General features: G+C 42.3%; 1 protein-coding gene across 1 annotated transcript in view; it reads left to right on the plus strand.

The window, feature by feature from the left end:
• The window catches only part of ZMYM2 (zinc finger MYM-type containing 2), a 92,550-nt gene that overhangs the window by 41,210 nt on the left and 38,062 nt on the right, over positions 1–13,278 (plus strand). The window contains exons 6-7 of the mRNA XM_023530713.1: positions 7,667–7,738; positions 13,104–13,268. Coding sequence (XP_023386481.1) covers positions 7,667–7,738; positions 13,104–13,268 — 237 coding nt within the window. The remainder of the gene's footprint in view (positions 1–7,666; positions 7,739–13,103; positions 13,269–13,278) is intronic.

Below are 13,278 nucleotides of genomic sequence, written 5' to 3' on the forward strand. Positions count from 1 at the left end.
TGGGTACATCCTTAGGAGAAGAGTTGCTGGGTCATAGGGTAGTTGCACATTTTGCTTTATGAGGAACTGTGGACTGTTTTCCACAACTGTATCATTCATTTACATTTCTGCCAGCAGTGCGTGAGGGTTCCATCTTTGCCAACCCTTATTTTTTGTTTAAAAAAAATTTTTTTTGTTATAGTCATCTTACTAGGTGTGAAATGATATCTCTTTGTGGTTGTGATTTGCATTTCCCTGATGACTAATGATATTGAGCGTGTTTTCATGTGCTTATTGACCTTTTGTATATCTTTGGAGAAGTATCTATGGAAGTCCTTTGCCCATGTTTGAATTTCGTTGTTTTTTTCTTTCGTTCTTGAGTCATAGGAATTCTTTGCCTATTGTGAATGTTAATCCCTCGTCTGATAACATGGTCGCAAATATTGCCTGCCGTATGTGGACTGTCTTTTTACTTTCTCGATAATGTCATTTCATGCAGAAAAGTTTTTAATATTAGTGAAGTCAAATTTATCTCCTTTTTTCTTTTGTTGATCATGTTTTTGGTGCCATAACTAAGAATTTGTTGCCAAATCAAAGGTCAAGATGGTTTATTCCCTGTGTTTTCTTTTAAGAGTTTTATGGTGTTTACTCTTAGGTCCTTGGTCCATTTTGAATTAATTTTTGTTTATGTATAAGGCAAGCGTCCAACTTACCTACCATTCTTTTGCATGTGGAGGGCCAGTTGTCCCAGCACTGGAATGGATTGGTCATACTTGTCAAATATTAATTGGCCATAGATGGGTGGGTTTATTTCTGGACTCTCGGTTCTGTATTCTGTTGATCTGCATGTTGATTCTTAATGCAGGTACCATACTGTTAATGATAACTGTCTTAGTAGTAAGTTTTGAAATCAGGAAATGAGTCCTCCAACTTTGCTCTTTTTCAGGATTATTTGGATGTTTTAGATCTATTGCAATTTCATATGAATTTGAGGACCAGCTTTCCCATTTCTGCAGAAAAAGCTATTAGAATTTTGATAGTGCTTGCATTGGTCTGTAGATTGCTTTGGATATTGTTGACATTTCAGCAGTGTTAAATCTTCCTATCTGTGAATGTAGGCTGTCTTCCTATCTATTTAGGTTTTCCTTAGTTTCTTTCTGCAGTCTTCTGTAGTTTTCAGTGAACAAACCTTTAATCCTTGGTTACATTTACACCTGGGTAGTTTATTCTTGAGGTGCCGTTGTTAGTGGCATCGCTTCATTAATTTCCTGTTTAGGTTGCACATTGCTGTTTTTTAGAAACACAGCTGATATTTGAGTGTTTATCTTGTACCCTCCAACTTTGTTGAAATCATTTATTAGCTTTAGTAGCTTCATTCTGGATCCCTTGGGATTCTCTCTCTGTATACGGAGTCATGTCATCTGCAAATCGCAGTAGTTACACTTCTTTCCAGTTTGTATGCCTTTCGTTATTTTTCTCCTAATTGCCTTGGCTGGAACTTTCACTGTTATGCTGAATAGAAGTGGCAAAGGTGGGCATCCTTGTTTTGTTCCCGATTTTAGAGCTTTGTGTCATTCAGCATTGTTCACATATGGCATTTATTATGTCGAGGTGGTTTGTTGAATATTTTTTTATCATAAAAGGGTGTTGGATTTTGTCAAACTTTCGTCCCATCATTTGAGATTATCATATGGTTTTTACCTTCAATCTATTCATGTGTGTATTACATCGATTATCTTACACTGAATCACTCTCGCATTCTGGGATAAGGCCCACTTGGTTATGGTGCATAATACTTTTCATCTGCTGCAGAATTTGGTTTACTGACATCTTGTTCTGGGTTTTTATGTGTATATTCATAAGGGATGTTGGTCTGTAATTTTCTTTGTTGTCATGTCTTTGTCTTTAGAATCAGTGTGATGCCCGCTAGGAGAATAGGGTTGGGGCATGTTCCATTGTCTTTGATTTTTGGTAGAGTTTGAGAAGAATTTGTGTTCTTCACGTGTTTGGCATATTTCACCAGAAGTCATTGGGTCGGACTTACTCCCTGCGTCTTCCAGGTCTGTCGAAAGTTTGCATTTCTCGAGTTGGTTTTGGTGGTTTGTGTGTTTTGAGGAACTTGTCTGTTTCATCTGTGTTATCCAAGTCGTTAGAGTATAATTGTTCGCAGCATTTAATCACAATTTTTGGGGGTGCATGTGTATGTTTGTGGGGAATGTCCATAGTTTCATCCCTTTTGTTTCTCTGTTCTTTTCATCTTTTGTTTTTCCCAGTCTAAAGGTTTGTCGGCCTCTTTGAAGTGATCAACTTTTGGTTCCATTGATTCCGGTTTCCTGCTCTCTATTTTTTAATCTCTGCTTTAATCTGTGATTTCAGTCTGGTTTTGGGGTTGGTTGGTTGGTTTTTTTCCTACTTCTTTAAGGTGACATCTTTTTAAAAATAGATATTTAGATTACAAATTTTGCTCTGCTCACCGATTGCATCTCATCACTTTTGGTGTTTTGTGGTTTGGCTTTCATTTGTTAAATAAGTATTTTCGAATTTCTCATGTGAGTTCTTTGATGAATTGGTTAAGAGTGTGTAGCTTAATCTCTCTGTATTTGTGAGTGTTCCAGTTTTTCTCTCTCTATTTATTTCTAGTTTCATTCTATTATGACTGAAAAGGCACAGAGTTTTTCTTTTTAACAACTGATAGTTTATTAAAAAGGTTGACTTCAGCCTGGCCCCGGGCTCAGTGCTGATGGGAGTGGTCTGCTCAAGTCTCAGTGGGACTGCGAGCGGGTGGGCCGCCAGGGGGGCCTCGTCTGGGAGCCCATCACCGAGTTGTTGGTATTGCGACCCCCAGCCTGGCTGGCCTCCCGGCTACCTGGTCCCTTCGCGTTGAGATTCTTTTCCTTTGTGCTTCTGAGCCCGTCACCTCACACCCTCGCCCTGGTGGCGCTGTGCTGGTCCGTCGAGCGATTCTGATGGGGCGAGTCTGCGGCGCCACGGGCGTCTCTCCAGGGCGGTAAAGGCCGCGGCCGGGACACAGCTCCCTGACCTCCATCCCTGACCAGAATCCCTGACCTCCGTACGTGACCGGGGTCCCTGACCAGAGTCCCTGGGGGCGGGCACAGCCTTGACGAAGTGTCCCCGCGGCCTGGTGGCACATCCGCCCCACTGCTGTGGCCCCTGGCGCCGTGGACATATCCGGTCCCCAAGCACTCGCCGCCCGTCCGGGCTGTCTCCTGTCCCCACGGAAGTGGTGGCTTGTTGAGTTCTCCAGCTGTGTTCGTGGAGTTGTCCGTTTTGTCATATTGGCGACGTTCGCTTACTCTGCTTGAGACTCTGGTCCTTGGTGCGTTCGTGCCTGTCATTGTCACGTCTTGCCGATTTACCTTCTCGCCGGTGTACGCTGCTTACGGTCTCACGTCAGCGTTCGATAGCTTTTATAACTTTGTTTTGTTTGATATTAGCACAGCCACTCCTGCTTCCTTCCCGCTATCATTTGCATGGAATATCTTTTTTCTTTATTTCCCTTTTGACTTATGTGTGGATTCGGATGTAAAGCGCGTCTCTCGTAGACTCTGCCTATAGTCGGATCATTTTTATTTCAATTTTACTGACATCTGCCTTTTGACTGGAGAATTTAATCTATTTACATTTAGTTATTTCGGATAAGGAAGGATTTTTTTCCTGCCTTTTTTTTCCCGTATGTCCAGTACGGTCCCTGCGACCCATCCCCTCCGCTGCTGCCACCTCGTGCGTGTGTTGGTTTTGCAGCGAGTCGTTTTTCTCTGCTCATTGCCTTTGTGTGTAATTTTTAGATACTGTCTCTGTGGTTACCACGAGGATGATGTTTAACATCCTAAGTTTATGTCTGTTTCATGTGATTCCATAAAAGCTTAACAGTTAAAAACTCTGTTCCCATGTACGCCCACCCCCTTTATATCGTACTAAATTACATCTAAGCATCGCGTGCCTAATAAGAGACAATTATTTTTAGTGCATTTGTCTTTAAAATCATGTTGTCGAGGTACCGTCCAGCGTCTGTTCATTTCAGCATCAGTCTTTGACTCTCTTTAGCGTTTCTTACAGGACGGGTCTAGTGGCACCAGATTCCTTCCACTTTTATTTGGGTTTGTCGTGGTTTCTCCTTCATGTTTGCAGTAGTTTTGCTGGATTTGTATTCTTGATTGAAAGGTTTTTCTTTCAGTGTTTTTTTTACCTGATGTCATCTCACGGCCGTTTGGCTTCCATGGTTTCTGCTGAGAAATTGGTGGCAAATCTTACTGAGGGTTCCTTGTGCTTGCTGCTCAGGAGTCAGTCTTTCCACAGTTTGATTATAATGTCCTGTTGTGTATGTCTTTGAGTTTATCCTACTTGTAACGTCTTGTGCTTCTTAGCTTTGTAGATTTGTGTCCATTATCAAATTTGTGAGGTTTTGAACCGCTGTTTCTTCAACTAATCTTCCGTGCCTCTCCGTTTTTCTTCTGGGCCTCTCGTAGTGCACAGGCTGATCCCCTGGATCTGTCCCACGGGTCTCTTAGGCTTTGTTCGCTTTTCTTCATTCGTTTTTTTCCTTTCTGCTCTTCAGACTCCATCATTGTAATTTTGTTACTGCTAGTCATTCCTGAAAGTCCTGACTCTCTTAGCTGGTTCTCATCTGGAGGGGGTCGTTGGTAGGGTGCCTCGCTACTTGCTGAAGGGGCAGAGGTCAGGCTCCCCACTTGGCCCTCGCCGACCTCTCCCTGGCTGGGCGCGGGGCAGGGCATCACCTTGAAACCAGGTCAGGTGCAAGTCTGGGCTCTCCACTTGGCCTTTGCTGGTGTGGGTGGGGTCAGTGCCGCGTTTTTTTCCTGTGGTGTTTGGATGAGTAGAGGGGGGCTATTGTCTAAAAGTGTGCTGTCTTCCTAGGCTGTCCTTCCAATTGTATTTCTCTATTTCTTTGGTTGTTTCAAAAAATTTTTTTGTCTTTATTCAAATTTTAATTTTGTTCAAATTTTACTCCTATTTTTTTTTAGAAATTTGACCGCGATGTATTGTGGTGGTTCTTTCCATTTGTCCTTTCTAGGGTTTGCTCAGCTACTTCTCTCTGTAGGTTTCTGTCTTCTGCCTAATTTGCAGTGTTTTCAGACATTTGAGTGCATTTTCAGCCCTGTCCTTTCTCTTCTACCCCTGGGACCCTAACGACATGAGAGAGAGACCATTTTTTTCTAGTCAGGCAAATCCCCAAGGCTCTGTAAAGTTTTTCCCTCCAAGTCTGTTTTCTTTCTGTTGTTCAAATTGGATAATTTCTGTTTTCCCCTTCACAGACTCCTTCTTCTCTCTCCTCCATTCTACTGTCGGTCCCATCCATTGGGGTTTTTTGTTCTGGTTGTTGCGGTTATTACTTTTTTTACTAATGCTTAATATTTTTCGGACCGTTTTAATGTTACAAAAAATCGGAGCGGATAGTACAGAGTTCTCTCGTTACAGCCCCCTCCCCCCAGTTCTCCCCTTTATCGACACCTTAAAGTACTGTGATACATTCGCTAAAATTAATAAAGCAACATTGGCACGTTATCATTTGTAAAGTTCATAGTTCGTAGTTCACTTGGATTCCCTTAGCATTTATTTGATGTCTCTTTTCTGTTTTGTGACCCCATCCAGGATACCGCATTGTATTCCGTAACCACATCACCCTAGGCCCCTCTCGGTTGTGACATTTTTAACTTTTAACCCGTTCCTCACTCCCCCGTCCTTTTTGTCTTTGACCGTGTTTGACCTGGAGGTGCTTGGGGGTCAGGCGTGCTGTAGGATGTCCCTGCGTCAGAACTTGTCCGCCGTTTCTTTCATCGTTACCCAGACTGGGGGAAGGAAGGTCGCAGAGGCGTTTGCCTTCTGCACTCTGCCACTTTCATCGCATAACAAGGGCGTTTCTGTCAGCAGGATTCGTGACCGGCGAGGTTGATGCCGATGGCCTTGCCGAAGCCCCGCCCCTTAACCAGAGTATGTAGATGACCTGGGACTTTTCTGCGGAGATTTGTCTCTTCTGCATTTATTAATTTATTCAATCATTAATATCGGTAGGGACTCATGGGTATTTATACTCTGGGTTATAAATCGGTCCTGCTTTGATTCGTTGCTCATAATTTTCTAGCTTTGGCCATTGGGGGGCATTTTCACTTGGCTCCTGTGTTCTTTTGGACATACCTCAGTCACTGATTTTTTTTTTTTGGTTATGGGTATTTTTCACTTATAGAATTTCCATGTGATTCTCAGATCTTCTGTTTCTTGGATAAGAATCTGTTTCATTGTTAAGTGGTTTTCATTGCTCGTTGAAGCATTTTTATCATAGCTGCTTAAAAAAATCTTTGTCAGTTCTAACATCTCTGTGTTTTTAGTGTTAGCATCTGTTGATTGTCTCTTTCCATTTAAATTGGTGTTTTCCTGGTTTTGGTAGGATAAGTGATTTTTTATTTTTTATTGCAGCCTGGATATTTTGGATATCACGATACTATGGATCCTATTTAAACCTTTGGCTTCAGCTGGCTTTATTTGACACTGGTCCATAGGAAAAGAGAGGCGCCACCTCCCCATCGCCAGGTGGCAGTAGAAGTCCGGGCCCTCTCTGTGGCCTCCGGTGGCACTGTGGGGGGAGGAGCTCCTCGTTATTGCTTGGGGGGGAGCAGGAGGCCTGGTTCCCCGAGGCTTTGGGGGGCCTCCTTACTGCTCACCACACCCCCCACCGACACCAAAGGCTTCCACTATGGTGGGGATCAGACATAGTCCTCATTCTCTCATAAAATAAAAATGATTTTAAAAGCTTCATTTCCGTTTTCACAGTATTTTCATGTTTTATAATTCACATACTGTGTGGTCATAATTTGTCAGTGGGGAAGTGGAAAGCCGTGCATAGGTCGTCACTGGGACACTCCCGGAAACGCCACACAGCTGCTCTGGTCACTTCTCCTTTTCCTGTAGCCTGGGAACTAAAATTGTACGGTGACCTTTTCTTGTCCCTGCCGTCCCCTCGAGGCCTTTTTGACCTTCGTCTCTGACATTGAACTTGGCTGCCATCGTTTATGTCCCCATTGGTCGGTTAGTTTCTGGAGTATACCGATACAAAAAATTAATAACCTAGATCCTGCCAGTGGATACTATAATTCTTTTCAGTCACTTTTCGTTGTCTTGCATAGCGTTTTGTCTTTCATGGAAAGCAGGATGCTTTCTGTGAGGAGTAAGCATGTCAATGCGTATGTGCCGGACGCTGTCACATGTTCTTTAAAATGAGCTCCCACAATAGCCCATTTGCAGATGATGAAAATTGTACTGCATAACCCCAAATCACTTAATTTAGAATGCTTCGAGATATCATTGTAAGTATGCACAGACTTCAGTGAGATTTTAAGATACCTTGTCATCTAAGAGATAGGTGATGTTTTATAAATTCTACGTATAGGTGAGTCAAATCTAAGGGTGTATTTTTAATTCCTTGCCCTATTAGTATTGTTTTATTTTTAAAAGAGGTTTCCTGTAGGATAATTTAAGTTATTTGATAATTCTCTTAACTTGAGCAGTGGCACTGGGGACAGGACAGATAGACTTCTTTAAAAGTTGGAATGAGTTTGTAATTAAGAATCAACTTTTACAAATTGCTTATTTGCCTTTCGATCTAGCAGCCTTTCTTTATATGTTTTGTAAAGCGTTTGAAAATCTCTTTTAGGTAGGTAGCCACCCAAGCTCCCGGAAGGAGGTTCGCGATCACATGCAGGAGTCTTTCTTAATGCAGCCCGAGGTAAGCAGGAGCGCAGCTGGGGCCCAGGCCCCACCGTTGCGTGGGCCACTGCTGGTTCGCTGGTTCCCTCCCTGAGTACCTGGGACTCAGCTCCACGCCGCTGCCGTAAAGCGGAGGCTGTGGTGAACTGTGTCGCCGGAGTTTGTTGGTTCCCCAGTGCGTAAAAAAATTACGTTATACTGGCTGTAGTCTATTAAGTGTGCAGTAGTGTTATGTCTAAACACAGGGTACCTACCCTAATTAAAAAACATTTTCTTGCTGAACATGCTAGCCATTGCAGCCTTCAGTGATCTTTTTGCTGGTAGAAGGTCTTCAATTTGTAAAAAGCTCTATAAATCTTAATAAAATGAGGCATGCCTATCTATTAAAATTTATGAACTTAAAATATATCAGATGATTGTTTTCTTACTTTACCTCTAAGATATACACGAACTTTTTCTTTCACTAAATTTTACGTGTCTTGTGATAAGCTCATTTTTTATATTGTTAAAAAGTTATTTTCAGATGTAATTTTTTAGTGCACACTTCCTTGTCCACGGTAGGCACTCAATTATAGGTTATAAAAGTCCCTCTCCTCATTAACCAGTGTCGCCCCAATAAATTTAATTTAAAAAAAAAAAAGTCCCTTTCTTTGGTGCCTACTCGAAAGATTAAAAAAAAAAAAAAAAAACCCTTTCTTTCAAAATCATTTCCAAATCTATATTCCCATTAATCCAAGTGAATGAAGGAAGCAGTACATGAGTAATAAACGCACACGGTCAGGACAGGTGTGACAGTGGCCCTGTGACCACCGCGAGGGTGTCCTTTGATGTGGTGCTGCCAGCTGAGTGAGCTGCAGCCTTCCTCACGTCCGCCCACTGATGTCCCTTACAGCAGAGGGGACACGTCGCGGCTTGTCTGGGGCCCGTATAATCCAGGGTCGCAGGCCGTCATATCACTTAAAACTTTTTCATTTTTCCCCTCTTTTCTTTGGAGACCCCAATTCCAGATACATTAGACTTCCTGCTAGGGTCCTGTGATCACGGTGGCTCTGTGATTTAGTTTGTTCTTTTCTTAGTCTCTTTTTCCTTTCTGCTTCATTTGGAGAGTTTCTGATGTTTTATCTTTAATTTTACTAATCTTTTACCTAACAAAATTAAATGCAGTGTATTTTTCATCTCGGATCTTGTGTCATGTCTAGATGTTCCATCCGAGTCTCCTGTTCTCTGTTCTTTGCCCCGTTACGTTCATGATTTCTGCTGCTGATTTTGACTATGTATCATAGCTCTTTCAACATCTTTACTGTTTTCATATCTATCATTTCTAGATCTCTTTCTACTGCTTGATTTTTTACTTTCATAGAACAAGTTATTCTGTGCACTGTTTAACAGTCTTTGTTTCCTGCCCTTCATCTAGTTTCCTAGTTGCTAAAGATGGGGGTGGGGGAGTGAAAGCTGGTCTCCGTCACTCCATCGGGCTGGGGCGGGCGTCCCGGCTGCTCTAATCGGGAGTGGTGCCCCAGCCCCTCCTTATCTCTCAGGCCTGACCCATCTGAGTCCCCTGGGACGCTGCTGGCCTGCCCTCAGGCTGCTCCGCTGCTCTCCCAGCCTCAGGCTGATGGAGCACACCTGTCGGCACGGACGCCCTCGCAAGGGCGACTGTGCCTGCGCAGTGTCTTCCTCAGTGTCAGCCCCGGGACTGTGTGTTAACCCGGTTCGCTTGTTAAAGCTGTGGCTGTCAGGGCTCCCCAGGGACCGTTGCTACTTTTCCGTCTGTATTTAGTAAGTTTTTTGGGGGGATATATTATACTATGTAAACATCCTGTTGCTCAGCAGACTTTACCCACTATTTTTGGCATCCATGGTCAGTTAGAAAAAAATTTTAATTAGAAATAGTAGATGTGTGTCGAAGGAAAAATTATAAACTATGCAGTAATGAAGAAAGTAACATAAAGTGGTATATACATTTTTTGGACTTTTTCTCTGCATACACATCTTGCGACATAAAGAGCTCTACTTTTAGGGTTTTATTGAATAAATGAAGTGTAAGTTTTACTTGAATATATCTCTTAATCTTCACGTACTGTAAAAATGAGTGCTAGATCCTGTCGTTGTCGACGTTCCTCACCTCTGCCTCTGATCCGGGCTCTTGACTGTTTGCAGCGTTTGATGGCCTTAGTCATGTGGGCGCGCCAGTTCTCAGAATGGCATCGAATGCGTAAGATACAACATCCGTGCTCACGGCCAGAGTCAGTTAAGAGAGTTATCAAGTCATTTAAAAATTTTCAGATGTCATATGTATGCTTCGTGAATGCACTAGGTCAGGAGATAGTATGGTCAATAACGACAGTGCTTTCTGAAGTAATGTGGAACGTGATGATATAGCGAGCTGTCTGCCAGTACAATGTAAAAAACTGGGGATTTTTTTTTTTTTTTTTTTGGACAAAGTCATAGGTTCTGCTAAAGCTCACGTGGTTTGTCGCTTACAATCAGAATGAAACAGAATGCCACGTTTCAGCTAGACGTTAATGAATGGAAAGGTAATTTTTTTCTATGCAGTGCCGTGGACCCAAGTCAAGTTTAAGTTGTATTTGAATGTGACAAGGAAGTAGCCTCCGTGCCGGCCAAGTCTTGCTGCCCATGCCCTGGGTTAGATGTGCAGCAGCAAGACCATTAAACCCGTCTCTCTCGAGCGCCTGCTCAGGTCGTCTGCTCGCTTAGTCAAATGTACTAAGTGAAATAAAGGTGTTACCTACACATGAAAGGAAAAATAACAGCAACTTTTAAAATCACGTGATGGTCAGTTTTGATATTCCTCCGGAATGGGTTAAAATTAAAATGTGAGGCACCGTTTTCCAATAAGTAGACTGAAAATGAGCCAGGTTTTCATAAACTGGCTCATATTTACGTTTAACACTACCAGTATCTCGTATCCATCAGTTCTGCCTCATTTTTTTGCACCAAATTCGTAAGTGGGTCTGTTTTTCTCCATGCCCGAATGGGGGCTGCATTACTTGTGAACTCGTTCCATTTAATTTCATTCCTTTAAATCACATAGTGCACGTTCACAGGATGCATTAAATTTGAACGTGGTTGTCCCCATTATTCACATGTGAAGCAGAGAACATGGCACAGGCTTTTTTTTTTTTTTTTTTGCTAATGTTCTTCCATTAAGTGGGTCCTTTTTGTTTTTTGAAGTCATGGTCACGATAAAAGCAGCTATGTTAAAATATTTTCAGTATTAACGGTTCTGTCTTCCTGATAGTGCTTCCTCATTCTCTTCAGATAAAAGTATTCGTCCGTGTGACCAGTTGCTTAGCGCCTTGTTTTCTTGACCCAATTCAACTGGTCTGCTTTTTATCGGTACGTCTTAAAACTTGATAATTAACCATTCTGCCCATAAAATCATTTCAACTTGAAAGATGTTTCTAATAAATTAAAAAAATCTAATCCAAGATTAGATTGGACGGTTAGACTTCATTCACTGGATTATTGGTGGAGCAGTTCTGTGTCGAGGCTGCTGCGTGGTGGTCTCGTGCACGCACGTGCCGCGAGCAGCCGTTTGTCTCCGTGATCCTGTGACACAGGGTGGGGGGTCCTGGTGTTTTTAGGGTTCCTGACTTGTGTGGTGGTGTCAGATTTTCAACATTCTTTTATCTTCCTTTGTTTCATCGATGTATTTTCTTTGATCTTTTCCCCAATATAAAATCGAAATCATTATACAGGCCTCAGGAGAACATGTTCTCATTCCAGACACAGCCCAGAGCGTTCTCTCCTGTCGCTCTGACTTTGGGGGAGTCGTAATTCGACTGAATAGATTTTTATTTCTTCCTCATTGTCATTCCTTTGATCGATGAGTATATTTCTTTTTGGAGCCTATCAGAGATCAAAGAATGGGTTGATTTCCCCTTTGAAAAATAAAACTTAGGGCTCCTTTAAGTGTTACTTGAGTAAATGAGGAATAAGGCAGCATGGGTTATTTTTTATGCTACAAAGATGAATGTAACGTGCCTTCCTGGCACGGCACGGAAATAGCCGTATTCTCCCCCCTCTTTTATTTGTCGTATGCTGAGAAAGTTGGATTTTCTCCTCTTTTTTTGATGTTGCTGTTAGTTATTTGTTTTCAGTTATTGTTTATACTCCAGTTTACTGCCTTTATTTTCTGAAGTCCTTTGGTGCTTGTGAAGTTTATGCACGCAACTTTATTTTTGGCCTGATTGTCATCTTCTCTGACATCTGTTTATTCATCCATCCATGGAACATCTTGAGGCCTTCTTATATGGTCACACTGTATTAGGTGCTGCCAGGTATGCAGATGAGTACAACGACCTCAGCATCAGATGGGAAGATGGATACGGTTATTTGGCAACACGATAAGTGATATTCGATTTAACTGATTATGACGGTTCTGTAACCACTCAGAAGAGAGCTCAAATAAAAGTTGCTCTAAAAGGCTTGCCTTTCCTTATGTTCGATTTCTAATTGTGACCATCAAGTAGATTTTTTAATACAAACACAGCAGTTCATTCGAGTTGTGTTTTTGTCAGACCGTATAGTTCAGTGATGCTGCTTTTGCCTAGTACCTTTCAAAGTGTGCTTCCTTTTCCTACCTTCATATGTTTGACCTCATTTCTTTGAATTACATCAGTGTTGGCAAATCCTCACCCTTGGCAGAAGGATCGACTTCATTATTATCTATTGACTAATGATTAACTTGAGTTATAACTAATAGCCAAAAAACTTTTTTCAAATTTTGTGTTATTAGTTTCAAGTATAGAGTACATTGGTTAGACATTTATACAGTTTATAAAACGATCCCCCTTAATTGCTCCTCTCCGCTGCCCAAAATCATCTCGAATGAAGTTTTTTTTTTAATTTAAAAATACTTATTTTTATATTTTGTTGGGGTTGAATAAGATTCTAAATGTAGGAAGTAGGTGGCGAATCAGTTTTAAGAGTCGGTCCAGAAGTGCGAGGAGCAGCAGCAGCTCGGTGGGGTGCGTGATGAACAGCTTCAACTACTTCCCCGAAGAACCGTATTCATTTGATGATCAAGGCTTACATTTTTAGGTCCATTTCATCTCTTCTGTCTAATGACTAAGGAGTGTGCCCTTATTGTAAACAGAACACTGTGCCTTTCTTTGATAAATTAACAGAGGAAACAGTTTTTGAAGGTGACCTAGCGGAGATCGTCTCCTGTGTTCGAACCTCATCCAGCCGCACCGCTCGGAACAGCCTGCGTCCCCATGGGGACTTGGCTCCCTAAGCCCGAGTCAAGATTAACAGGATTGTTTTGCAGAGAGAAAAGGTGTCATGAAAAATAACAATATTTTTTTTCCAGTTGAACTGCAGTTCTCTTAATTATCTTTCTCTGTTTCGAATTTTAGAAATACGGAAAACTGACCACTTGTACCGGCTGCCGAACGCAGTGCAGGTTTTTCGACATGACGCAGTGCATCGGCCCCAACGGGTACATGGAGCCGTACTGCTCCACGGCCTGCATGAACAGCCACAAGACCAAGTGCGCGCGGTCGCAGAGTGAGTCTGGGCGTGCGGGGCGGG

The sequence above is a fragment of the Pteropus vampyrus genome, unplaced genomic scaffold, assembly GCF_000151845.1.
Source record: "Pteropus vampyrus isolate Shadow unplaced genomic scaffold, Pvam_2.0 Scaffold52, whole genome shotgun sequence".
NCBI classification, from domain to species: domain Eukaryota; kingdom Metazoa; phylum Chordata; class Mammalia; order Chiroptera; family Pteropodidae; genus Pteropus; species Pteropus vampyrus.